The sequence below is a fragment of the Hippocampus comes genome, unplaced genomic scaffold (genome assembly GCF_001891065.2).
Source record: "Hippocampus comes isolate QL1 unplaced genomic scaffold, H_comes_QL1_v1.1 scaffold174, whole genome shotgun sequence".
Lineage (NCBI taxonomy): Eukaryota > Metazoa > Chordata > Actinopteri > Syngnathiformes > Syngnathidae > Hippocampus > Hippocampus comes.
In genome coordinates this window covers 2,012,434-2,040,015 of record NW_017805983.1, presented here as the reverse complement: position 1 = coordinate 2,040,015, position 27,582 = coordinate 2,012,434, and the positions used below count along the sequence as shown (strand labels likewise).

Here is a 27,582-nt window from a genome sequence, read left to right as displayed (position 1 = left end):
GCACGCTAGCGGCCATCCGACACAACACAGTGTCAGGGTGGGGTCGTCTGTCACTGCACGGTTCCACGGCAAGATTGCTCCAGCGCCTGGCACTACCACGGGTCCCGCTGCAGGAGTGTCGCCTGCATACCAAACTCAACATCACCCGAAACATGCTCTGTGCCGGCCTACAAAGGGGTGGGCAGGATGCATGCAAGGGTGACAGTGGTGGCCCTCTCGTGACTCGCTACAAGAAAACTTGGTTTTTGACCGGTGTGGTGAGCTGGGGGAACGGCTGCGCTGACAACAACATGTACGGCATTTACACCAAAGTCAGCAACTTCCTCGACTGGATCCAACATCAAATGACCAGATGGTAAAGCAAGAAGACTGGAATTTGCCAACTGACAACTTGATAATTGGTTTCCACTGGTAACTTTTGTTTCAATAAACCAAACAAAACAAATAAACAAACAAACATCTTTTCTCTGCTGGTAGTCAACTTTTTTGCACTATTTTTGTCGAGCTAAAAAAAAAAAATCTTAAAAAGAAGGGCTTAAAAAAAAAAATGCTAAAAAGTAGTGCTAGTGCTAGTGCTAGTGGTGGGAGATCAGTGCCAGGAAAGCATTGGCCTAAACACGATCAGGCACACTGACCTACATTTAACAACCGGGCTGAAATCAAATATTTGTCCAGTGAAATTGTATTTTGTATTACATTTTCTTCATATTGCAGCATTTCTCTTAGTTGCACTGCCTTCTGGACATGAATGCAAGTTAGATTTATTTACAAACCCAATTCCAATGATATTGGGATGTTGTGTTAAACATAAATAAAAACAGAATAAAAGGATTCGCAAAGCATTTCAATTCATTTTATATTCAATTAAATCCACTCCAAAGACAATCTATTTAATGTTCAAACTGACAAATGTTGTTTTTAGCAAATAATCATTAATTTAGAATTTTGTGGCTTTAACACGTTCCCAAAAAGTTGGGACAGGGTCATGTTTACCACTGTGTTACATCACTTGTTTTTATTTATTTATTTTTTTTAACCAACAAACATTTGGGAACTAAGGACACAAACTATTGAAGCTTTATAGTTGGAATTCTTTCCCATTTTTGCTTGATGTACAACTTCAGCTGTTCAACGGTCTCCACTGTCGTATTTCACGCTTCATCACACGGGCCGCATTTTCAATGGGAGACAGATCTGGACTGCAGGCAGGCCAGTCTCGTACGTGCACTCTTTTAGTACGACGCCACATTGCTCTAACGCACAGAATGTGGTTCGGCATTGTCTTGCTGAAGTAAGCAGTGGTGTCCGTGAAAACGACGGTTGGATAGCAGCCTATGTTTGTCCACAACCTGTCACCATTAATGGTGCCTTCACAGATGTGTAAGTTACCCATGTCATTGGCACTAATACAGCCCCACACCCTCACAGATGCTGGCTTTTCAATTTTGCTTACATAACAGTCCGGACGGTTATTTTCCTCTTTGGCCGAGAGCCCCCTGTGTTTTAAAACACGTCTTAAAACTCACTTTTACTCTTTGGCTTTTGACTCAGCATGAGACATGATTTTTGGTTTGACTGTTTTTGTGTTTTCTAATCTTTTCATTCTTCATTTATTGTTTGTTGTTGTATGAATTATTTTTGCTCCATGTCCAGCACTTTGCACACAGTGGTGGTTGTCTTTAAGTGCTCTATAGAGTTGCGTTGAGTTGAGAGGTCTGATTGAGAAACATTGTGACTTCCAGTGTTGACACAGCAACAAAAAGCCTTGTGTTTTCCCCAAATTTCCTTTTGAAACCTATGTTTTTACCGACCAAGTCACTGTTGTCATTCAATGATTGGTGAAATTGACAGCTGTCCGAAATGAACCCTCCATTTTTAATAGATTGATAGACTGTGGCAAAGAGGTGTAAAACGCTCACCAGCAGAGGGCATGCAGAAAGTTTTCTAAGCCACATAAAGGAGGCGGAGACTTCTCATCAGGCTCATCAGCATTTGACCAGTGCTGGGGTTAAAGGACTTTAGCCTCATACAGATTAACCAGCGTTCCCATGGCGTCAACAGCGCGCTCGTGTATCTTTGTAAGCGTGCTCATCGTCTTTAGCTCGACATCATTGGCATCAGGTCAGAGAAGGAAAACAAAAGGAACCATGAGTATAATCATGTCATGTGATGTCGATGCAGCCCCGAAGAGGTAGCCACTTCCACTTTTCAAACCTGTAGTTTGCTTGCTTCTCAGTCTTCCGAGATCCAGATGAGGCGCACAGTGTCTTGGTGCGCACCAAGAGATTCAACTCGGGCTGGCTGGAGGAGCTGCAGAAGGGTGATCTGAAGAGAGAGTGTCTGGAGGAGAAGTGCTCATATGAGGAAGCCCGTGAGGTGTTTGAGCACCAAGAGGCCACGGTTGGCATGTGCCGCTCATTTTGCACCAACTTCAAATTCATCTCCAACTTGGTGTTGATTCAGTTATCAATCGCTTTGTGTTTCCTCAGGACGAATTCTGGAAGACATACAGCAGTAAGCAGAATAAATACTTATCGAGCAACTTGAAATTGTTGAAACAAGATTCTTTTTGAACAATTTGTTGTGACGACAACAGTTTTAGAGGTAGAAAATGCATGAAAATGATGACAAAATCATTTGTTTGTTTGGTCAGAATGAAAAACCGAGATAATATGCATGCTTGTTAAGTGTCCAATTACTCATAAATCACAACCAAAACAATGGTGAAACACAGTGCTGTTTTTAGCATGAGTGTGAATAATTGTACAAAGGTTTACATTTACTATGCTGCTATTATGTCCATAGGAGTTGAATTACTTATACAAACATTCCCATTGGATGGCGTCGTTCCTCCTAATGTGTGTGTTACACCCTTAACAGCCTTTGAAGCAAATCGGCATGTTGCACGGTATTTTCTCGTTTTGACTTATTATGCACAAGTGACTTCATCAAGTGGCATCCCGCAGTTCCAGACAGCTGTGAGTCAAGTCCCTGCTTGAACGGGGGGAGCTGTTTGGTCCTGCCGGCGTCTTACAACTGCTTGTGTCCACCGCCCTTCAGTGGCCTCAACTGCGAGCTTGGTAAGGTTACCTCACATGTGTCTTTTACAAAGATAACTTCAATCCTGTTGTGTTCTGTAGACGACCACGTCCGGCCAGAGACATGTTTGCTAGAAAATGGAGGCTGTGAGCACTTCTGTGATCAAGACGAGAGAGGAGAACGAGTCAACTGCTCATGTGCGGATGGATACTTTCTGAATGCTGATGGCCAGAGCTGCATGCCCAAAGGTGACCTTAGAATTATTTGTAGGGGTTAAGTTTGTTGTTATGATGTTTAAAAAAACATATCCAGATATGATCACACACGTAGGACATTTCATGATGTTTTTAAACAATATGTGGTGGATACTTCCAGGAGGCAGACCACAATGAAACCATGACCAAAAAAAACAAAAAAAAGATTTTTTGTGGTTACGCCGCCAGTTATACGGCAAAATGCTTTATTATTTTTTTCATTTCCTTAGTTATTACGAAGGAAAAAAAAATCTAAATTAATTCACCGTGCTTAGTTGGACTATTAAAAAAAGAAAATTGCCAGGTGACATAGTAACAACTTCTGAAGGGACGGACTCGAAACCAAATCACCTCAATTGTGGGGTTTGTTGAAGGCATTTGCTCCCCGGTATGTATAAAATGTTTTGGGGTGACTTTGAGAAGCTACCATTCAGTAGCTTCATAGGTTCTAGTTCAACAGCCAAAGAACCAAAAACCAAACGAACCACTCAAGTATAGGCTAGAGCCGTTTACAAATGATGCTAGTATTTGAACATATAACTGTGATGATGTTTGTATTACTTACTTTTACTTTTATTTTACTTTCATAATTTTTGTTTGCATTTTGTCATGTTATTGTATGTTTTATATATGTTCAATAAACAATAAACAAACAAACAAACAAGTATGCTAGCAAGGTTACCAAGGTTAAGGGTTATTGCCATCTATTGCCATCTTCTGAATTATCTCCAGAAATCCAGTGGTCGTGTTCACCATGTCTGGCTTTCCACCACAACTATTTTTGAATCAAGTGACCGGCTGAAATGTAAATTACAGCTGGTGTGTGGTCTCCCTTTCAGGCAACTTGCTTCGGTTCACATCTTTTGAACAGACATTTTACCCTCTCTCTTTGTTTTGGTCAAATGACATGGAAGAGCTTGTTTGCTAGTGGTGCCAACGTTAAAGTACATATTTCCCTTGCCTCAGACTCAATAACGTGTGGCATGACCCCAGTTCTTCAAGATCCAAACAAAGCCAAGAAGCTTGACCCTCGTGCTCGGATTGTGGGTGGACAAGAGTGTCCCAAAGGCGAATGTCCCTGGCAGGTACTGTATGATGCTTTGAAAAAAAACGTCTCAGTCTCAGAGTCCGCTGCACAGAAGCATTTGCTTCTTGTAGGTACGGTGCACTTAAATGTGTTTTTTGTTGCTTCGTGTAGGTGTTGCTGCTTTATCATGGCAAAGGTTTCTGTGGCGGAATAATCATTAAACCCATGTGGATCCTCACGGCATCTCACTGCCTTGAAGATACTGACGCCCAGTTTTTAAATGTTGTTGCAGGTATAAGTCACTGAACATGTTATTGTCTCTGGCTACGAATCTGTTGCATCATCGTCATTAATGCACCCCGGTTCACGTTCATCCATGTTGTGGCTGCCCCACGTTTTTGTCCCAAGATCTCAACTGTGGTTGACTTTTCCTCTCTCTATGAACATGTGTCATCATTCGCAGAAGTTGACCAAAGTAATGAGGCTAATTTGACAAAGTAAAAGCCGAAAGTTCCAGATATCCCTTTTCAAATGGAGAGACTTAAGTGAAATAAATGAAAGTGCACACCACTGTACTCAAGTACAGATACCTGTTAAACCTAATTAAGTAAAGTGACAAAGAATTTGTTCTCGGTCCCTGACCTCACCACAGTGTCCCAAGTGATGGCTCTCTATCTGCTTTCAATTTGGCAGGCGAGCATAACACCATGGTGGAGGAGGGAACAGAGCAGGTCATCCAGGTGGCTCAAATCCTCATGCACGAGCGCTATGAAAAGAAAACGGCTGACAACGACATCGCCCTGCTGCGATTGGCCTCGCCCGTGGTTTACACGCCATACGCCGTACCGGCCTGCCTGCCCACAAAGTCTTTGGCTGAGCGCGATCTGTGGGCCATCAGCATCCACACAGTGAGCGGCTGGGGGCGACGAGCCGAAAACGGCCCCACCTCACATCTGCTGCGCCGCCTCAGGGTGCCTCGCATACGTACACAACAGTGCATCCAGGAGAGTGGCGTGCAGCTCACTGAAAACATGTTTTGTGCCGGATACCTTACGGGACGGGAGGACTCGTGTAAAGGTGACAGCGGCGGGCCCTTGGTGACGCAGTACAAGAAGACCACATTCCTGCTTGGCATCGTGAGCTGGGGGAAGGGCTGTGCCCGGCCAGGCCACTACGGCATCTACACACGCGTCTCCAACTACCTGCAGTGGATACACAACCACACAGCAACACCAGTACAGCTCACAAACGACACGCAACTTCTACCGCACAACCTAACCACCTGAGCGCTCGCTTACCAATCATCATCCACCCGCTTTAGCTCTCAACTTTATGATTTGGTACATTTATCATACACAAAAACAATTTGCCTGTTTCATGAGTTTTGTTCACTTTTGGACCTTTTCTTCTCACCTATTTGCACATTTTTTTTTTTGCTTCTCCTGAAATGCTCTAAAATACCACAAGGTGGCAGTTTTTGGTACAGTACTGTATATGCAGTACGTGTTGCTGCAGCGCACCCCACCTCAAAAATATGTAAATGGGTTATCGAATGGCATAATGAAAAAAAAAAATCATTTGCACTTGTATGGGGAATTTGCGTCCCCCTTTGATCGACAAGAAGTGTTTGTAATGATTTTGCTAATAAATGTTGAAGCGAGAGGTTGTCTATGACAAGGAAATTGGACATCTTTGTATTTGAGAGAGTAACTAAAAGTTGATAGAAAGTGATTGGGAGTGTCCTCGCTATATGCATGTTCTGGCTCCATTGAGCCATAGAAGGTCAAATTGGTGGCATCATCTCACACCTGTTGATATTTAAAGAAAGGTTCAAGAGATTCTACTCACAGCCTAGTCTCAGACTAGCAATTTTAAAAAGCGTGAATTTGGTAAGGTCACAATACTGGTTATGTCACGCATCGCCACAAAGAATGAAAGACTTGTGATGATGTCAAACATGTTTTATATTGTCATATGGGTCAAATTGGTGGCATCATCTCACACCTGTTGATATTTAAAGAAAGGTTCAAGAGATTCTACTCACAGCCTAGTCTCAGACTAGCAATTTTAAAAAGCGTGAATTTGGTCAGGTCACAATACTGGTTATGTCACACATCGCCACAAAGAATGAAAGACTTGTGATGAGGTCAAACATGTTTTATATTGTCATATACAGTGATCCCTCGCTATTTCGCGGTTCGTTTATCGCAGCTTCAGTGCATCGCGGATTTTTTCAAACATTCATAAAAAAATTATTATTAATATATTTTTTTTTAAGTCTGCAAAAAGTCCGCGAGAAGCAGCGAAAGTCAGCAAAACAACAGCGAGTCACATAGAGCAACATATACAGTACTACATGTATATGTTTACTGTATTTTGTTCTTCATAAACTAACCTAACTCATACATGTTTAAATCTATTAGTATACAGCATTAAGTCATGTTAATTACTTCAAATTTTACTTCTACATGCATGTATACTGTAGATCTGTTTATTATTGTTTTGTTGTACAGCCATTTTAACCTGCTGTCATACCTCCCGTCCAGAAGGTGTCGTAAGAGTTCTATTGTTGATTGCTACACGAGTAAGCCTGCAACACGTTCTTGGTGCTGCTGGAGTAAAACTATTTTCAAGCACATAAACGGACTGGTTTCTTCATATCAAAACTACATATACCATTAAATTTGGCCTTATAAATATTCTGTACATGTACCTATATGGAGGGGTGTGGGGTCGCTACTTCGCGGATTTTCGTTTATCGCGGGTGGTTTTGGTCCCCATTAACCACGATAAACGAGGGATTACTGTAATCAATATTTGGAAGAGACGGATCTAAAACAGCTGAGATTAACACCACACTAAACGATGGAGATGACAGGAGAGCAATGTTCCCTTCTAAGCTGCGCAACTGCGCACAAGGAAACCTATGGAGCGCAGTGAACGCACTGCAATTGAATTAGCTGTATAACTTTTTTCTGTATCATTTTGCTGTGTAATTCAGTGAGTGACAGTTGTCCAGTCAATCATACGATACGATGCAATGACGCTATGCAGCCAATCACGGCACTGACGGTACTTGCGCATGTGTTCTGCTCATACACGCTCCATAACAATAACAATGCGGCGGAGATAAGTGACGCTAACGCGAACCCTTTATCACCACGAAACGAGCGGGCAGTGAGTGTGATACGTCGACTCCCCAAACCAAAACAAAAATGAACTCCGGTTCTTTTAAGGTGGAATGGCTAGTGTCGGAGTATGTGCAAATAGAAGAACAAGCGGTGAAACTGGGTCAGATCTTTTCTTTTTCGAGTGAGAAAGGTCTGCTCTGCAAAATATGCAACGAATATATGGAAGCACATTTTCCGACACATTCAGCAGAAAAGTCATTTGAATGCTGTTGCAATTATATCAAGTCTCAAGATGGGAAAAGGGATTGGTACATTATTGCGGGGAGAAAAAGAATCGGCTGTCCCACAGAAAAATATCGGACCCTGAGCAAGTTAAAAGTTCTCATTGACAATATTTTACTTGCCCTCAAAATGAATGCATTAATTGCTGTTGTAATTCGTTTTTCGTATTTTAAGAATCCAAGAAACTTTCTATGATCCCAGGTGTGACACTGGTGTGTGGCCACAGCGAGCACTTGTGATGTTGCTCACAGTAGTCCTCGATGTGCTCAGGGAGGTTATCTGTTTGGCCAGACATGAAAAATTAGACGGAACGTTGCAGGAGAGCGCCATGACTCCAGTGAAACTCTAAAACTTCTCTCTGACTTTCACTTTTTAGACTGAGATTGTGCACATCGTTAGGTGGAAGCCCATCTTAAGTAGAAACTCTTTCACTGAGCAATAGCAGCAGGTGGAAAGTTACAATAAATGTGCAAAAAGGGCTTGTGAGTGGAAGCGAGGGAGAGTTTTGCCACATGTGCAAGATATGGTGCATTTTTTTTTCCAAAATAAAATCATTCGTAAGACATTTATTTTTAAGCGTAAGATAAAACGGGTTGAAGTTTGTTTACAATTTAAGAGGTGTATTAACATAGGCAACTAGAACAACTTTTAGGGGGAGAAACTTCCATTTTGTCTCTGTTCGCGGCAGAGCTCGGTCCCTATCCCCTGTAAATGGCGGGCGGATTACTGTATCCTGCCGATCAAAGTCTCAAGGTGAGCTAGAGCCGATCCCCGCTGACTCTGGGCGAGAGGCCAGAACACCTTGCACTGGACCTGGACCGGTCACCAGTTCCTGGCAGGAGTTTATTCTGTCAAAGGACAACCATTGATTCTGACATCCACACGATTTAGAGCTACAATGAATGTAACATGCTGTTCGAGGAATCTATGGGCGAAATTGTATCATGTTTAAAGTTTCATTTGATCTGTGCACGTTGAAGCGTCTGGGTGCGTAATTCGCACCCCCAAATTCCTGTTCAGAAGGTGCCGGCCATTTGGGCGGAGGGCTGTTGCAGCCCACACCACAATCAACGCATCAAGGCGGGTGGGTGATCAGAGGAGGGTGGGCGATCAGAGGAGAGAGGGCCAGATCCGGTCACAAAGGGGGAACGAGTAATTTGGGAACAGCGGTTGAACAACAAAAGACGATTTGAGGACACCCGTCGCGCCCAGGCGACATTTGTCGTCCGCAAAGTCTGCGATATGTTGATACAGTGTAGACCAGACCGAAAGGCGCCAAAGTGCCGGTGGTTCAAAGCTCACACCCAGGTAACCAATCACTACCGAGGAGCCGGACCAGGGGTGCGGTATGCAAATATCGGGGGCAGTGTTTATCTTGTATTTTGCATATGTCACAATAAAGGTTCGAACTCGAGGAGGGGGGGCTCTGAGCGTGATCACGGAGCAACTAAACCGTCGTTCGCTCTCAGAGATCCGCTTCCGTCGATATTGAAGACAATTTTCCTGTGTGCCGAGTCGTTTCTCTAACTTTGTCCGAGAAAATCTCTGACACATGCGTACTTCTGAAATGTGGGAAGTGATGAGAATGCACAAAGAAAAACATATGCAAGCACGGGATGATCTTCAAATGGCAAACTCCGTGCCAAAAGTTTGGCCAAAATTCGAAGCTAGACCTTTTGACTGTGAGACCCATTTCACTTTTCTGTGGTATGACAAAATAGCACAAACAGACCTCCAAGATATGACGCCCACACATTCTGCAAATGTATTTGTGGCGCGATACTTTTGACTCCCAGTTTCAGGTGAGCCATATTCCAAAGTGAATTGACCTCTGGTTTGTTTACAGACTTGATGGAAAAAGGGGAATGTGTTTGTTCTGTCAAGTCCGAGGGTCGTAAGGATCGTCGGAAGTCTGGTTTAAAGGTTCTGCCTCTGTGACATGCGGACCTGGAACTTGATTTTGGGGAGTAAACCGCTGGACATCATGTTGGCGAGAAGCTGCATTGTGTTGATTCTGCTGATTGACATTGCCGCAGCTGCAGGTTTGTCTCTTCAATGCAAAAAGTGGTCATCTTTCCTCAGATAAAACGCCCTCATTTCCTACTTGTTCCTGCCCAGCTAACATATTAACAATGATAGACGTGGAGCTTTTTAAAGCCTCAGCACAAGCCCAAACATGCTGAATGAGGTTTATGATCATTCACTTGACTGTACGTGTACGCGTTTGGTAACAGTGTTTGTGGAGAAGCAGGAGGCGGATGCGGTGCTGAGCCGGTGGCGGCGAGCAAACTCGGGATTCTTGGAAGAGCTCAAGCAGGGCAATCTGGAAAGGGAATGCCGCGAGGAGATCTGCGACCACGAGGAGGCCAGAGAAGTGTTTGAGGACGACACCCTGACGGTCAGCCGGATGCCTTTTGACTTTCGATTATTTGTATTGGCGTTTCCCCATTCTTGATTGAGAAGAGGCACATGCTATAATTACTTGAAAGCCTCACATTTTTCAAGTGACGAGCCTTTGCTTTGTGTTGTGATTACAAGGTTACTGTATTTTCCGCACTATAAGGCGCACCTAAAAGAATTCAATTTTCTCAGAAACCCTCGGTGCGCCTTATAATCCGATGCGCCTTATATATGGATCAATATTCTGATTTCTGGGATGTAGTATTTCAAATGTTCTGCAAAGCGCTTTGTTGCAGCGGCAGCGGTTGTGAAGGCTCCATATTAATAAAGCTATAGTGGATTGTATTGTATTCCCCTTTAGTGTATCTCCATCTAGTGGTTGCATGACACAACCCCAGCCACTAGTGTATCTTCGAATTATGCACCGTATAATGCACTGAGCCCCATATATGAAAACAGCTTGAAAATAAGCCATTCATTGAAGGTGCGCCTTATGCTCCTAAGCACCTTATAGTGCGGAAAATACAGCAATTGTAATTACAAGTGAGCATCAGAGTTAGTGCTGCCTGAGCAAAGTGTGTGTGTGTGTGTGGGGGGGGGGTGAGAGTGACAATCTCAGATGCACTTTCGGCATTCTGAAAAGGAAAAACAGTCAAACACGCACATACAAAATGAAACCACTCCTAAGGAGCGACAGTCAGTCAAAACTGACGTCTACAAACTCCAACAAAGACTAACCAGACATGATCCTGGTGCTGCTCACTTGGCCACATATTGATTTGATGTGTGAGGAAGGGAAGACGCACTTTTTAGGTTCTGGCATAGCTAGAAAGCAAACTGCACGTTGCAATTCATTTATACTGTATAACCATGCAGCCATGCGAACCGAGTTCTGTTTATTGTGTCGGAGGGGCGATTCATGCAGGGTGCTCAAGTACGTTACTGGCCGCCATTTTTGGCAGGTGAAAATTGGGAAAACTGAAACGGTGAAAAGAGTTTAACATGATCGCTTCACAACTGCGTAATCCATTGTTGTCAGTCTTTGTTTCCAGAAATGATCTTCAAACGGAATCGAAAACGTATTTCGAAAACAATCTGAATTCACGTCACAATATGAAATTGGATCATTTCCCATGGCACAGTAATGCGGCTGAGAATCACTGTTCTGATGTCTACCAAGCTATAATTGCTGCGTTGTTGCTGTTCTTTGCTTCCACAGAAGCAATTCTGGGACACGTATGAACGTAAGCCCGTCGTAAAATCCAGTGACCAATTTCTGTTCCTCTTCTTCTGCCTAATCATTTGCTGTTGTCCTGAATCACCGTGCTGTCAGGTCGGGACCCCTGCCGCATCAACCCGTGTCTTAACCACGGTGTGTGTGTCACCGTCGGGAGCGGCTTCCAGTGTCAATGCGCCGAAGGCTTTGAAGGACGCTTTTGTCAGATGGGTACTGCAGGAAATAAGAGCCGGTTGAGTGCATACTCTATATGTGGTGATCTCATTGTGCCGCCCCCTTTCCCGTCTTTCAGTGTTTGAAGACTCGCTCAAGTGTAATTTCCACAATGGCCAGTGTGAGCACTTCTGTGATGGCTCAGGGAAACATCGCAAATGCTCCTGCGCTGATGGCTACATCCTGGGCGAAGACGGGCGACAGTGCATTGCTCAGGGTGGGCATTTTTTGGGGGGGAGGGGGGGGCTGAAGTAGCACTTGCAGTTATGGCGTCCTCAAGATTCTATTCTTTACACATGCTTCTGTTCAGCTCGGAGTCCTCTGACAGGGGAGATATTTTTCCATGGTTCATACCGGCAATTAATGTCACTAAATACGATGTGAATGATGTCAACCAAGCTATTAATGACCTGCGGAACAGATGAGTTTGAAGTGAATTCAATTCAATATTTATCCACCTTTGAGAGCCGATGTACAGTGCTTACACCGACAAGATGGTCACAAACAGAGAGGAGATTGTTGAATAAAAATAGCTGTTGCCAACGCAGCCATTTGCCGGCTGCACGTAGCTGCTTTTTCAACCGCTCAAGTGACAATTTCCTGCCAAGAAACAGACAACGTGAGCTGACTCTTCGACACAGCGTGTTGCGTATGACAAGAAAGGAGCATGGTAGAGGGCAATCACAAAGGGAACGGCCTTGAACATTGCCAAAGACATGGTGCCCATTTGGCAATCTGTTTGAAAGCAGTCAACTTTACACTCACGGTATGAGCTATTGAGCAGTAAATATTGTGCAGAGGTCACCGTGCCTCACCTGGAGCTGACAACTAACTCGACATGGCAACTGTGAGCAAGGGAGGAATGCTGCATGAATGGCACTTCAATTCCCATAAAATTGCCTTTGTGTCTTTCAGTGGAGTTTCCATGTGGTCAACTCGCTCCGAATAATCAGAGCATGATGCAGCAGACGAGGCTTGTGGGATCCAACGATTGTGCCCAAGGAGAGTGTCCCTGGCAGGTAGATGCTCTCATCATGAAGCCTGACTGACAACCTGTCACACTCTATAAGTGTCATCATGAACTGCTTCTAAATTCTCGTTTGGTACTCTGGTCCAAACCAAAACAGAAACTGATGAGACACTGTGCATTCTACTGGTTGACTCACATTGGGACAGTTCGATGGTATCCTGCTTCAGTGCAGTGAGCAGCACTCATTCAGACTCAGCCAAGTTTATCTGTGCCATCACTTCATGAGACTTTGCTGATTATTTCCACTCATTCTGTTTACAATATTTACACTGTGTGGTTATCCTCCAGTGACGTGCACCACATATCCGTGTGACATTAATCACGAGGCCTTTGGTGCGAAGTGGGCGCAAGTACGGTGCCAAGTGTTTTGCGATCTTTTCATCCGTTCGCCAGTCAATCACAGGAAACCAAGAAATTGTACCAGATTGTGAAGAATAGCTTATACACTGTAACGATAGTGACATTTATTCTTTTTCCTGTTAGGTTCTGATTCAGATGAACGGAGTCAGTCATTGTGGGGGCGCTCTTATTGGGCATGACCGAGTTTTGACCGCAGCTCACTGTGTCCACGGAATCAACCCTGGCAAACTTACTACAGTGGCAGGTAGGCAAGTGAACAGTTATTGGTGGACGCTGGTGCTGGGAGCTGACCAGTATGTGCCATCCAGGGACTATTATTTTTGATGTGCGCTCATTCTCCATTGACCAACTGTCCAGCTAGGTCTCTCCATCTCAACCCCTACAGAGCCTGGGTTTGGGGGGAGGTCCCCGCCCCCCCCTCCACCTTACAGAGAGTTTTCTTTGCAAAGTGCCTTCTCATGTGGGCTTCCGTTGGCTTTATTTCATGTATGAGGAGTGGGGTCCTTGTACCAGTACTGGTCATTTTGGGCTGTATAAATGAAAGTGAGTTGACCTGACTTTGATTATGTTGCCAGGGGAATACAACCTGGATGCTGACGATGGCATGGAACAAAGAATCCCCATTTCAACGGTGATAGTTCATGAGGATTACGAACCAGTGACGGGCCACAGCGACATTGCACTTCTGCATCTGAGTAGAGGCGTGACCCTCAATAGTCACGTACTACCCATCTGCTTGCCCACCAAAGACTTGGCAGAGCGTGAGCTGCTGCTCCTGCGCTACCACACAGTGTCTGGCTGGGGCAAGAGGATCAGTGGAGGAAACGATGACGGCACCGTGTCTGCAGGGGTTCCAATTTCCCCGATCCTCCGCAAAATGTCCGTGCCCATCATCCGGAATTCCCTCTGCTCCGAGAGAGGCCGGTATAACTTCACCGACAACATGCTGTGTGCCGGCTACCTGGAAGGTCAACAAGAGAGCTGCCGCGGAGACGACGGGAGTCCATTGACCACACTCTACGGTTCCACCCACTTCCTTTCAGGAGTGGTGGCTTGGGGGCGAGGCTGCTCAGTCCGAGGCTACTTTGGCGTTTACACCAATGTGGCCAAATTTGTTGACTGGGTGGAGTCCAAGAACCTGCCCTTAACCACGATATCACCTGGCATGCCGCAACAGAAAGTAGCTGAACACTGAAAAACAAAAATATTCGAAGATTCGCCCATGAATGTTGTCAGTCATGCAAACTTTCATGTCTGAAATAAAAACTAACATCCATTTATTTTCTCTGGTCCTTGACCTCATTATTTGTTGAATTTCTTGTGGCCTTGTTTTCCGAAAAAAAATTTAAAAACCCCGAAACGTACGCAATAATGGTACTTGGCTCACAAAATGCAACAATATACATAACTGGGACAATTAGGAATCAGCAAAAGGAATTTCATCATTCTCTGGTATGACAAAATAACACGCCCGACCTTCATGATTGCCAGATGTTCGGCCACTGTGTATAATGTCATTACCCAATCCTTTTTCATCAGGGATACATCTGACTTCCCGGTTGTAGAAGAACAAATATCTATGGCCAGTTGACCTCTGCTTTGTTTGCATACCTGATGTCAAAAAAGGGGGAACATGTTTGTTTTGCTGAGTCCAGGGGTCATTAGGGTCACCTGGGATGCAACTTAAAGGCTCTGCCTCTCCTATAAGCAGACCTGCAACTTGATTTGGGGAGTTGAGCACTGGACACCATGTTGATGAGAAGCTGCATTTTATTGATCGTGTTTGGCATCGCTACAGCTGCAGGTACTGGGATTTCATAGAAAGAACAGTTGTCATCCTTGCATGGTGATAAAGCCATCATTTTCAACTGAGCTCAGCTCGCATTTTAATAATGCTTGGCACTGAGCGTTTAAAAGCATGCGCAACAAGCCCAGACATACTTAACTCAGTTAATGATTCATCATTTGACAATACATCTATGCGTTTGGGATCAGTTTTTGTGGAGAAGCAGGAGGCGGAAGCGGTGCTGAGCCGGTGGCGGCGAGCAAACGCGGGATTCTGGGAGGAAATCAAGCAGGGCAATCTGGAAAGGGAATGCCGCGAGGAGATCTGCAACTACGAGGAGGCCAGAGAAGTGTTTGAGGATGACACCCTGACGGTCAGCCGGTTGCCTTTAGAGCTTCAATCAGCATCTTACATCAGTGTTTCCCAGCCTTTAGTGAGACTAGGCACATACAGTGCAGACTAGAATTCCCTAATATACCAGTTTTCTGAGTCCTTAAAAAGGTTTTTATTTGTTTTGCTTTGTGTCGCGAGTCTTTTTTTGTGTGTGTGTGGTGAGGCAAAATCTAAACAAGCCAGAATATTTTTTTTAATCTGCGAGCCAGATGCAATCATCAAAAGAGTGAGCCATGGGTTCCCGCCCCCCGAGTTAGAGGTATACTAAGCCAAAACATATTTTATATGTGAAAAATCTCATGGCAGACCATTAAACTAAAAAGTCCAAAAGGGTGAACCCATGTCACATAAATGTGGTTGGGAATCACGAGGTTACACTAGTATGGTTTGTAATAAGATACAACCGTTGCCAATCATGTTTTTGTTGTTTTTTTGCTTCCACAGAGACAATTCTGGGATACGTATGAACGTAAGTCCATGTTAAATTCCACTGACCAATTTCTCTTGCTTTTCTTCTGTCTGACTTTTGCTGCTGTTCGGAATCATTGTGCTGTCAGGACGGGAACCCTGCCGCATCAACCCGTGTCTTAACCACGGTGTGTGTGTCACCGTCGGGAGCGGCTTCCAGTGTCAATGCGCCGAAGGCTTTGAAGGACGCTTATGTCAGATGGGTACTGCAGGAAATAACAAACAAATGAGTATGTAATGGATGTGTGGTGACATCATTGCTCATGGTGCCGCCCCTTTCTCATCTTTTAGGGTTGGAAGACTCGCTCAAGTGTAACATGCAAAACGGCCAGTGTGAGCACTTTTGCGATGGCTCGGGGAAATACCGCAAATGTTCCTGCGTTGATGGCTACATCCTGGGCGAAGATGGGCGACAGTGCATCGCTCAGGGTGGGTGTCTTTATCCACATGTTGGAAACCTTTGACCCGAGTTATATCCAAACAAGACGCAAATATTTTTGCAGACGTCACCGTACCTCACCTGTACAACTCTATAGGAGGAAAAAAAAAAAACAGTGAGGAAATGAAAAATGCTGCATGCATGCAACTTGAGGCATGTCAGATTGATGTGATACATCACGATTATATCAGTGTTTCATTGGACTAAAACTGAGGTAGGGAGGTTTCATTAGTTTATTATGTTTGTTGTATTGGCACCACAGTCCCCTTACGTCTGTATCATACGACACCTTGACGCCAAGCTATGGCTCATCGACCTAAAGTTTGAGAACTGCTGTTATTTTAGTTCCACATATGACAGCATTGACGCTAGTTTGTGAATACCGGGATTTATACCACGCACTGCTGCAAACGTTTTGCACACAAAAATGGTCAAAACAACGTCCAATCACACTCACATGAAAAAAAAAAAAACAAGTGAGGAAGCTGTACCACGAGGTCGGGCCAAAAGGCCAGTAGTTGGCGATGTTACTTAAAACTACCAGAAAAAGGCCTTTCTGTCTTTCAGTGAAGTTTCCATGTGGCCAAGTGGCACCAGTCAACCAGAGCATGATGGGCCAGCTGATTACTGGAGTGAATCGTCCTCACAATGGAGAAAGTCCCTGGCAGGTAAATGCTTTGATTACAAAGGATGACTGAAAACTTGTGTCATGACAAACTGCTGGTAAATTCTTATTTGGTAAACCGTTAGTACTCACACGGACAGTTCTATGAAATGGAAATTGAGCCAAGGCTTCCTAGAGGCAAGTCAGATCAAGTAAACCATTACCGGTACATACACGGTCAATATCTCAGACCACAATTCACCCTGTTCAAAGACGTATTGATGAAGTTACCTCCAGAATTGACAGCGCTTGGGATGTTTGTGACCAAGCTCATCCATGCATGCATCCTTTTTTTGTTGTGCTTATTTTCATGCCATACGGACAAAGATTTATCCCTCCATATCCAAACCACACAAGCACAAAGAGGACACGGAAAATCCGCACAGAAAGGCCAGAGCGGGCTTTTCGAACCCCAAACCTTTGAACGTTGACGCAGATGAGCTGACCACTAGGCCGCCATGCTGACCCAACTTCCCGCTAACCAGAAACAAATTACATTTAAAAAAGCTGTTGGGTTAAGCGCAGATTTGAGTATACTGCACTCGTATATATCTTCAGCAAAGATTTAACTTTTAATTTTTACCAGAGAGCGAAGACAGCTTTACGCTATGAATCAATTGTGATCAACCCCCCTGTCCCTCGTCCCCCGCCGCCCCGCACCTATTAGGTTCTGATTCAGTTGAATGGAGTCAGTCACTGTGGAGGCGCTTTGATCCGTCCGGACCGGGTCCTTACCGCAGCTCACTGTGTCCACGGAATCAAGCCTGACAAACTTGCTGTGGTGGCAGGTAGGCAAAGACATGCTTTCATCCTCAGTCAGCAATCGGTTGGATCAACTTTTTAAGTTTGATTGAGCTTGTCTTCCTCGTGCCTTCTCTCTTCATCTCAACTTGATTTTAAAAACGACAACAGGGCTATTGCCATTGATACAGCTCCTGTTAAGCCTGCTTTTGTCTCATGACAACCCAGGCAATGTGTTACTCACTTGCTTCTCTTTGTCTTTCTTTCTCCTACCTGTGGTGGCTGCTCCCTGCACCTTCGCATTTGTCGTCTACTAATTGCTGCTGGTGATGCCGTGGTGTCGGGAGCGGCCCATTGTGTGTCCCCATGTGTTACTGACCCAGCCGTTGTGTCCATCGTTTTCTCATTGCCTAACACCGCTCTCCTATTTTCTGTCTTGATCTACGCTCTGTCCTTCTGCTGTGTTTCTCCATCTCAAAGCAACCAATCGCCCTTTGAGCCTGAATTAAGTTGCAGGCTCCTTTGTTCTGTTCTGCGCTGAAAAAAGACAAACCTTGCCTCCATCGCCAAGTACTTGCTAATGCAAGGTTCGGTCGTTTTTCTTTAATGTATGAGGAGTGTTGTTTTTGACCAGCTCAAAACGTATGTATTAGTGCCTCTTCAGTATGAGTGCCTTGAAATGATGTCGTGTGAATTGAGGCAATCTTGTGTTTCCAGGGGAACACAACTTGGACGCTGACGATGGCACGGAACAAAGAATCCTCGTTTCCATCGTGATTACTCATCAGGATTATGAGCCAGCGACTGGCGACAACGACATTGCACTTCTGCAGTTGAGTGGAAGCGTGTCCCTGAGTAGATGCGCCATACCCATCTGCCTACCTACCAAAGACTTGGCAGAGCGTGAGCTGCTGCTGCAGCCCACCCACATTGTTTCCGGCTGGGGTCGGAGGACAAGCGGAGGAAACGAAGACACCTACAGTAGCACAACAGCTTCCGGGGAGGTCCTCGCCTTCCCCGTCCTCCGCAGCAAGTCTGTGCCCATCATCGAGCACTTCGTTTGCTCCCAGATAGTCGGGTTCAACATTACTGAGCGCATTCTGTGTGCCGGCTACCCGGCGGGTCTGCGGGAGAGCTGCCGCGGAGACGACGGGAGCCCATTGACCACTCTCTACGGTTCCACCCACTTCCTTACAGGAGTGGTGGCTTGGGGGCGAGGCTGCTCAGTCCGAGGCTACTTTGGCGTTTACACCAATGTGGCCAAATTTGTTGACTGGGTGGAGTCCAAGAACCTGCCCTTAACCACAATGTCACCTGACATGCTGTAGAAGAAAGTTCAACACTCACCAACACAAAGATTTCCCCTTTGAAAAGTTAAAAGTTCAAGATCAGAAATTGGAAAAAATAAAAAGTAAAATAAAAATCTCCGTTGATTCATTTTCTATTGTGCCTCTCCTCATCCAGTTCAGGTCATGGGTGAGCTCGAGCCAGTCCCAGCTGACTTTAAGCGAGAGGCGTGGCGCACCCAAGACTGATTACCAGTCAATCACAAGGAACACAGTGACAAACATTCACACCATTGGGCAATTTGGAGTCTTCAATCAATCTGTTTTTGGGAAACATCACTTGGTGAGGGAGACACTCTCACCACTAGGCCCATCGTTGCTGCCTCATGAAACCATCAAAGATCACTTTTGAAGCTTGACAAAAAAAACTCATAAAAGCTCATTTGAACACTCATTCAAAATAAACAGCATCACAAGAGAACAGGATATGGTAGTTGCGTGCCAGCAAAAACAGGATTGAACCTGGTTGACATACCCTCATCATTTCCAAAAATCTGCTAAAACCACTTCAAGTCACATTCGAACTGAAAAATAAGTATCAACAGACGTTAACCACTGCATAATATTAATCTGTTCGAAACAATACAACACTGACTTTTGCTGACAAGTGACAATGATGTGGCAACTATTAACTGTTCTAAATGTTCTGGTCAAACAGAACAAACATAAAGGACTCAAAACCACAGCAGAAGATCCTAGTCAGAAGCATTTGGTTTTCAAAAAACTCAGAGGCGGGGAACAAAGAACAACACGAAGTACTGTATATCCATCCCCCCCGCCCCCCCCAAAAAAAATATTGTAACATCACAACATCGCTGAACAGCCGAATGAGTGTAATTCCAGGTTGAACAGTGAATGGCTCCGTATGGAAATATGGGAGTAATGCTGGAGCCTACTTCATAAGTGCCTGGTGCACATTTTCTTTTTACATTGTTTTTCATCAAACACCAGTTGAGGTTGGTCCTTGTTTCAGAAGATTGGCCGTGTTCCACTGCAATTCGAACAACAGCCAGACAATATGGCACTACACCTCGAGTGTAGTTGGTTAAGTGTGACTACTTGATTCGGAACATCCTGATCATTCAGGTTTTTTAAGATATTCTTTTATGAACGCTACACACATTAAAATGAGGAAAAAAAACAAATATTCACCACCTCTCAGGACAGGTACCAAATCTCTCCTAGGACTGTTATGATCCAAACATCTGCTCTCTGAATTTGGGAACAAGTCAATTTAATTTCTCTGCCATGAATAATCTGATTTCAATTGATACCGTTTGCTTTATTTGTTTCCTTTTCATCCGTTTTCAACATTCATAATCTCTTCCTGTGTCTCGTCTTGTGCTTTCTACATGGTATGATTTATGCAACGTTGTTGCGTAAATGACTAAAAAAGAAAAACCGTGTATAAATTTTTTTGCAGTCTGAACATTCACAACATTCCTTTTCCAGGGTAAGTCTCATATTCCAACACATGTACAGTATGTGAAACATTTTGACAAAGCAGTCCCCTCCCATCCAGATGGGTCCACTGGAACACGTTGACACCCCTTCCTCCCCCACAGAGGTCATCGGCCTCCCTTCCTGCCCCCGTTGTGTATTCAGACTTCAGATCATCCCTACGCCACAAAGAGCTTCTTCTCCTCAACTCACCACCGGACGCCATGTTTTGTTTTGGTGAACTATCGCTCGGTGTGCTGTTTTTGCATCTGGCCACCGCTCACGGTACGTTCAATGACAGGGGGCGAATGATGCTGGGGAACAGTGGGAAGTGTGCGCTTAGTGTGTTTAGTACGTGTGTGTTTGTTCAGTATGCCTCGATGTGTAGTATGTGACGTGTGATGTCAACCCGCCACACCTGATGGGGGTTCTATCACTTGATTGGACAAATTGATTCTCAAAACTGTTTTCGGGGGTGCAGATAGATTGGTGTATCGTTCTTTCAATTGAATTGGCAGTCAAAAGGCGGAAACCCCAAAAAATGACTGGTTATTTGATCTAAAAGACATCAAAATAGATTATACCTGTATTTTAATTTTAGGGTCAGATTTTGTTTGGGTTTCGGCACAACTGTAAACAAATCGTTAGCCCATAGCTGTCTCACAGTAGTAAATTTGGGGGCCTGAATCCTGAATCCAGCCTTCCAGTGTGGAGTTAGCATGTTCTCCATGCTCAAGTGGGCTTTCTTCGGGTACTCTGGCTTACCACACATAGCGGGAGATTACTGTACAGCAAAAGCATCCTTTCCGTGTCAAATGTAATTCTTGAAGCTGCTTTCAACAACTAACTTTAAGATGGCTGATGGATCACTATGGATGTCGATCGTGGCCTTTACTGAATGTGGCGTCTAACAAGTTAACGTGGCTTTACTAATGTTCCTGACCAAACCATACGTGACCATAATTCAATTTTGTATTTTTGATCTGATGCTAATATTGAATAATGACAAATCAGTCCTTTATCCACAAATTATTTGTTTTTTAATTGCTCATTAAAAATGGAAAGAACAAATGATTACACGGGCTGACGTGCAACTCTGTTTGATGATCTTCACTTATGATGCTTGTAGTGCATGCCTCTTAAGACGTAATTCTCTCGTCATCCTCAGTGTTCCTGGGCACCGAAGAGGCAACTCAAGTGTTGATACGGCCCAGACGAGCCAACAGATACTTTGAAGAGCTCAAGCAAGGCGACATGGAGCGCGAGTGTCGGGAGGAACGCTGCAGTTGGGAGGAGGCGCGGGAGATTTTTGAAGATGCAGCTAAAACTGTATACGCAATACCTAACACACACACACACACACACACACACACACACACACACACACACACACACACACACACACACACACACACACACACAAAAACAGAAAAATGAGCAATATAGCAAGACCACAAGAGGTGAACCTAGCGATGGGGATCACTATACCCATTAAGTTCATTAAAGTTAGGTTTTTACTCGTTAGATAACATATAACGTTACATGTACAGTTAACTATCCTGAACATGCCTAGCTAGAAGTTAGTTAGCTAGCTATTTACGAACTCTTGTTGATGTCCAGTTTAAAAGATCTCAGCCCAAGTTAGCTTAATAAACTTTATGGAGATTGCTTTTTTGCTGGCCTGAGGTATTCGAGTTAAATATATGCTATTTAAAATACTTAACACCCAGGAATAATGTTTTCTCATGCAGTTTGGATGTAAAGTTCTAGCTTGAATTCTTTACTGCTAGTTTTTGCACATACACTTGAGTGAAACTAGACTTTTGCTGCTCGACCATATTCAACTTTTAAAAACAATGGATAAACACACCATTACTATTTGACCATATTTTTCTCACATCTATACACTTGACTTGAGGAATCAAATATTGCTGGCAGAAAAATGACTGACAATAGCTTTGCGTGAAGACGACGACGAATGAGAGGAAGCTGGGACAGAGGGTGTTTGGACCATAAGGGCATTATTAAATTAACACTACAGCAGCTAAAAGAAGTCAGTATTTTAGAGTCCATGGGACTGAACCCTGCCGCAAAGAGAGGAAATCCGCAAATAATTGACGCACACTTAAAATGGGATTTTAATTGCGTGTTGATGTCACAAGATGGTGGCAAATCAGAACTAAGAACAAAGAGGATCTGTTGGGGGGAAAGTGGCCTTCTTTCCTCCGTGTGTTCGTTGAATTTCGGATGGTGAGGATGTTGGTTCTCCAAATACAGGCTGGAGTCGATGAACAGTTTCTTCTAAGCTTTTAATAACAGAATATTCCGGGCACCCGCAGTTTACAGACAATGGCTGAATCACGAGTGCAAAGAAGAGAGGGATTCAGATCATATTTATATTATCAGAAGGGCGGTACCGACACTTATGGTGTGGCATCAGGACTTTCGTTTCTCCTAAACTGATTCTTAGCTTGTATCAACTGGTCCATTCCTATGTCTAACTGATGAGGGAGTGTGCTTCAAGGACACATCAGGCTACAAAACAGAGTTTCACTGTGGACATGAGAAAGTTATAATTGCATGACTAAATATGAGCAGAATGCACACTTCAAATCATAAAGCATCAAAATCATGGAGATAGCATGTACACAATAATAAACCCATGTATCACAAATGACTGTATTCAGTAGTTAAAATATTCACCAGAAACACACCGCCTTATCCTTACTGGGGCGTATCAACAGTATTAGCTAGCATAATAGCCTGAATAACATGCTAGCACTAACTAATATGACACCACACATGGGCAAACAAAAAATGTGCACAAAGACTTTACACAAACAGTAAGTCATTACACTCACTTTTTGTGATTTACGCACAATAATAAATGTTATGGAATACTGTACAGGTAAACGACTGAGACTGCTGTTGTCTTCTTCTCTGATCAAAACAGTGTGTCCCCTAGCGGATACTCCACAAATTGCACCTTATTAAAAATACCCATTCCGTGTGTTTTATGCATTTTTTTCACTTTTAAATTATCCTGCGGGCCTGATCAAACCTCCTTGGGGGCCGGTTCCGGCACGCGGGCCGTGTATTTGACACCCCTGCTATAGACTAAGCACAATAAACAGCAAATCGAGTTCAAAAGTTTGTAACTGGTTAATATGCAAATTTGTAACTTCTATTTTGCGACTGCTTAAAAAGCGAAGCGTCCATTTTAAACTGTGACATCAGAGTGTGAGTGGGTGTATTAGAGAACCATATTTGAACCTCAAAACTGTATTTTTTCTTAATCACCGAAAAAAATGTGTTTTGTTCAGTCATGACAACAATAAAAATGACACAGGCAGGGAAAAAATACATTGTTAAATGTCCTACTTTCTACCCTAACAAAAGTTGCCCTAAAATACAGTTGATCCTATTAAGATTGTGACGCTCATCCACGAGAAGTAGCGTTCCTGATTCATCCAATTTTATTTACTGTAGTCAGTTCACAAAACGGTGTCACAATAATCAAACATTATGAACACTGTATTTGATAAATGCATTTAAAATGGCTTGTTTGTTCTCAAATAGGGAATGTACAGTTAAAGTCTTTTGGGGTCATCATTTTGGGTATATTTCTGATTTTACAGAGGCAATTATAAACATTTTTGTTTGAAGATCCTGTTAAGTGTATATAACCTGATTAATTTCCGCATATAGATATAGTTATGGTAAACGAATAAGACTGCTATTGCTGGCCAGGCAGCGTTTGCCCTTTTGTCCGCCACTGTGAATGTGACTTGACTGGTGGACAAAAGTATCTTCACTTGATTCTTGAACCAATTTCATGCTTTTTGTTTTTATCTTGCTCATTTTCAGGACAAATTCTGGGCCACATACTTTGGTAAGAAATGAGATGCTTTGCAGAAAATGTGGTGGGTGTTTGTTTTGTTCTTTTATCCAAATGTTATGTGCTTGACCCAGATGGGGACGCTTGTCTTTCAACGCCCTGCGCTCACAGGGGACGTTGTGAAGACGGGATCGGCAGTTACACCTGCTACTGTTACGAAGGCTACCAGGGTTTCAATTGTGAAATTGGTGCGGAACGACTCTGCCTGCGGATGTGATCATCATCCATCTGAAAAGGTTTTCAACCTGTTCATGTTCGGTTTTCTTCCAGCTATTCCTCAACTCTGCGAGAACCAAAACGGAGGTTGCCAGCACTTCTGCAAGGTGGTGCAAGGAAACATTGAATGCTCATGTGCTGACGGATATTTCCTGGCTTCTGATGACAAATCCTGTGAATCTAATGGTGAGCAGGATTCCACATGGACCACATTCTGATACCCTGAGCCTCCGCCTCACATCACAAAACTCTTTCAGAGCCCTTCAAATGTGGCGTCACAATCACTGGCAAAACCAGGACCATTTTCAGGTACCAGCGTCCAAACATCACAGAGGGAAATGTCACCGAGTTCAACCAGACCCACGTTGAAAGCAATGACACCGCCGCTGCCAGCCTGCCGGAGAGCTCACCTCTTGGCAACCTCACCAGCGAAGAAATGGTGCAGGAATCGGTGGAGGAGGAAGAAATCTTCTCTGATGTAGTGGGAATGACCCGTATCGTCAATGGGGAGAACTGTCCATCCGAAGAATGCCCGTGGCAGGTGCAGAGAGTCGATCAACTCAGACACCGAGGGCCTGATTTACTATGATAGAATACAAACAGATGTGGAAGTTAATCTCTGAACCAGGCTGACCTGACCCAGGATTGCATCTACCAAACAGGAAACATTGACGAACGGTTGATTTTGGAGGACCAAACACAATAATATGGCACGTGCACTGCAAATTATCAGACCTGAGATTTTGTGTCTCAAAATAGCGCGTCGAGTGGGTCAGGGGTGATGCCATAAACCTTATGACAAAAATCCTTTCACCTCTTCCAATTCCCACGCATGCAGGATGCGTTAAACCAAACATGGCTTTTGTGTGGTGGCTCACTTCACCAAAACTACATACGTCAGTCATGTGTGTTTGCCTCTTCCACTCACACCTCCAATTACCATCACTTTCAACATCTTTTTGTGCTTGCCGTGCTCTCCCAAATCTTCCGTGGAAAAAAAAAAAAAATATCCGAGCTACCTAATGCGCTAAACACTCTTTCAAATACGGTGGACTCCACCACTTTCACACCGGTTGCCAAATGGGCGCACAATCAGTTAGAGCGGCCATTCCCCAAGCCGTGTGCCGTGGCGCATTGGTGTACTGAGATTACGATTCAATTCAACATGGTACGGCTCAGTTGGAGAGAGGGATAATGCACTGACTTTTTTGTCGTCAATTTACATCCGACCTATCAATTCTCTATATGTGCTATTTCCTTCGAAGATACAGCTTTCCCATCAAAGATGATTCAATCTGCATCCGGGTAGATTTTACAGTGGAAGGATTCGGTTCCATTCGATGCACTTGCGTCGTTTATTTTTATTTATTTATTTTTGTTCCACTCCTATTATTTTAAAAATACAGATGTGTATTTCTCTATGCCAACCGTGCAGCGTAACAGGCAGCACAATCAACTGCTCTTCCACTACAAGACAGAAGGTACATAATTCACCTGCATATCCGTTTCCACTTTTTGCAGAGTGGTGTGCCGTGATACGTTTTTCCATGTGAAATGTTTGCCTAAAGGTTGGGAAACACCGAGTTAGAGTAAGAACAACGTTTTGGAATCTTCGTAAATACAGGCCCCAAGTGTTTCCACTCGATAGGTATATGGAAAGTAGATCAATAGCGCATCTTATTCCCGCCTCTTTTGTCAACGCAGGCACTTCTCCTCGATGAAAATGACAAAGGGTTTTGTGGCGGCACCATCCTCAACGAATACATCATCTTAACGGCGGCGCACTGCATGAACAGCACGTCTTATATCTCTGTGAGGCTGGGTGGGTGCGACTGACCAGTCAGAGTCTGTCCTTGTGATGCTTTTGTGGTGAAATGACACCGTTTCTGTCCATCCAGGTGAGTTTGACTTATTGGTCGAAGATGGGAATGAAGCCACTTACTACCTGGAGACTGCCCTAACCCACAAGCAGTACAGCTCGGCCACTCTTGAAAATGACATTGCGCTCCTCAAACTGGCCTCGCCCATCAAGTTCTCCAGGCACATCCTGCCAGCCTGCCTGCCCGAGCCGGATTTTGCTGAGAAGGTAAGCGTGTTCCTGCCTTTGGATGACGGACAGCATACACAACTCCCAAGTACGGGACATTGGGCTTTTGGGTTGAATTGTAAAATAAACCTAAAAGGAACTTTTCCGGTGACCTTCTGTAAACTTTTGAAAGCACATGTCCAATTGTTCAGTCTTTCACTTACTTTTTGCACAACTCGCTGTTCTCTAACAAGTAGCTCAGCGGTAAAATTCACTGCAGGTGTTTGAAATGTCCAAGAAAAGGTCGGTCCACTTCTACGCCTTTCTGTGACTCATTTCGTTTCTGTCGCGCAATTCTTGACCTGCTGATGGCATTCTGCCATTCTAAGCTCAGTGGCCACTTAAGTGTTTGCAGCCTCACAATGGCGAGGTGCTGCCAACACGTCGATTCTTCGGTGTCGTCTTGATTTGATGAAGAGGACTGTTTAAATACCAATTGCCGCCGAACAACATTTTCACCCCAAAGCCTTTTATTTTGTGAGTCGTGCACTACATCGAAACGCAACTTTTTTTTAATGATATGTGGGCTTCAACTTGTCGTTGCAGGTTCTCATGGAGCAGCGAGACGGCATGGTGAGCGGTTTTGGACGTCTTGGCCAAAATCTGCCAGCATCCAACATCCTGCAGCGTCTCTCTGTACCTTATGTGCCCCAACAGACTTGTAAAGAATCGAGCAGTTTCCTTATTTCGCCACACATGTTCTGCGCAGGCTATGACAAAAAGGCAATGGATTCATGCCGAGGGGACAGTGGCGGCCCGCACGTCACGGCATACAAAAACACCCATTTTATCACGGGGATTGTGAGCTGGGGCGAAGGTTGCGCAAAGGAAGGCAAATACGGCGTCTACACTCAAGTCAGCAGATACATCAAATGGATCCGTACCGCCATGAAGGTGATGTTGCGCAAAGAGAAGAGCGGGGGCAGGGTCAGGAGGCAAGGCCAACCATTCAGAAGGATGTATTTATGAGACGGCCACACAAATTCCCGACAGAACGTGGAGACAAGTTGCAAACTCATGCCATTTGTCTGGAAGACAAAAGCTTTTCAATGTGTGTATTTTTCAAAGCCGCGAAATAAACACTACAACAGAGCGCGTGCATGAATAGCATGTTTCCTTTAAGCAAGATGAA

General features: G+C 44.2%; 3 protein-coding genes across 4 annotated transcripts in view; all 3 read left to right on the top strand.

Moving 5' to 3' along the window:
• The window catches only part of LOC109528276 (coagulation factor VII-like), a 4,361-nt gene extending 3,891 nt beyond the window's left edge, over positions 1-470 (top strand). Inside the window, exon 9 of the mRNA XM_019890657.1 lies at positions 9-470. Within this exon, the coding sequence (XP_019746216.1) occupies positions 9-359 (351 nt within the window). The 3' untranslated portion in view covers positions 360-470. The remainder of the gene's footprint in view (positions 1-8) is intronic.
• Positions 471-1,985: 1,515 nt separating this feature from the next.
• LOC109528252 (coagulation factor VII-like) lies at positions 1,986-5,738 on the top strand. Of its 2 annotated transcripts, XM_019890632.1 has the most exons (8): positions 1,988-2,121; positions 2,237-2,400; positions 2,490-2,514; positions 2,967-3,080; positions 3,141-3,287; positions 4,260-4,378; positions 4,492-4,612; positions 5,014-5,738. In XM_019890632.1, the coding sequence occupies exons 1-8, from the start codon at positions 2,049-2,051 to the stop codon at positions 5,604-5,606; spliced, it is 1,356 nt and encodes a 451-aa protein (XP_019746191.1). In that variant the 5' UTR covers positions 1,988-2,048; the 3' UTR covers positions 5,607-5,738. The 2 variants fall into 2 exon arrangements, with proteins under 2 accessions (XP_019746192.1, XP_019746191.1); XM_019890633.1 differs by lacking the exons at positions 4,260-4,378; positions 4,492-4,612 and having other exon boundaries at positions 1,986-2,121.
• Positions 5,739-9,623: 3,885 nt separating this feature from the next.
• On the top strand, positions 9,624-27,545 carry LOC109528275 (uncharacterized). Its single transcript, XM_019890656.1, has 18 exons — positions 9,624-9,775; positions 9,968-10,131; positions 11,353-11,377; positions 11,467-11,580; positions 11,663-11,800; positions 12,499-12,602; positions 17,391-17,511; positions 18,182-18,790; positions 18,929-18,940; positions 20,416-20,535; positions 21,419-21,579; positions 24,118-24,142; positions 24,223-24,336; positions 24,419-24,550; positions 24,622-24,905; positions 26,069-26,186; positions 26,263-26,450; positions 26,997-27,545. The coding sequence occupies exons 1-18, from the start codon at positions 9,673-9,675 to the stop codon at positions 27,417-27,419; spliced, it is 2,955 nt and encodes a 984-aa protein (XP_019746215.1). The 5' UTR covers positions 9,624-9,672; the 3' UTR covers positions 27,420-27,545.
• Positions 27,546-27,582: the final 37 nt, after the last annotated feature.

Excerpts from the sequence above, each read along its gene's own strand:
- LOC109528275 (XM_019890656.1), top strand. The coding sequence starts at position 9,673 with ATGCGGACCTGGAACTTGATTTTGGGGAGTAAACCGCTGGACATCATG. Across the intron at positions 10,132-11,352 it reads TTGAGGACGACACCCTGACG|AAGCAATTCTGGGACACGTA; the intron begins GTCAGCCGGATG and ends TTGCTTCCACAG. Across the intron at positions 12,603-17,390 it reads AAGGAGAGTGTCCCTGGCAG|GTTCTGATTCAGTTGAATGG; the intron begins GTAGATGCTCTC and ends CGCACCTATTAG.
- LOC109528252 (XM_019890632.1), top strand. The coding sequence starts at position 2,049 with ATGGCGTCAACAGCGCGCTCGTGTATCTTTGTAAGCGTGCTCATCGTC. Across the intron at positions 3,288-4,259 it reads CCAGAGCTGCATGCCCAAAG|ACTCAATAACGTGTGGCATG; the intron begins GTGACCTTAGAA and ends CCCTTGCCTCAG. Across the intron at positions 4,613-5,013 it reads GTTTTTAAATGTTGTTGCAG|GCGAGCATAACACCATGGTG; the intron begins GTATAAGTCACT and ends TCAATTTGGCAG.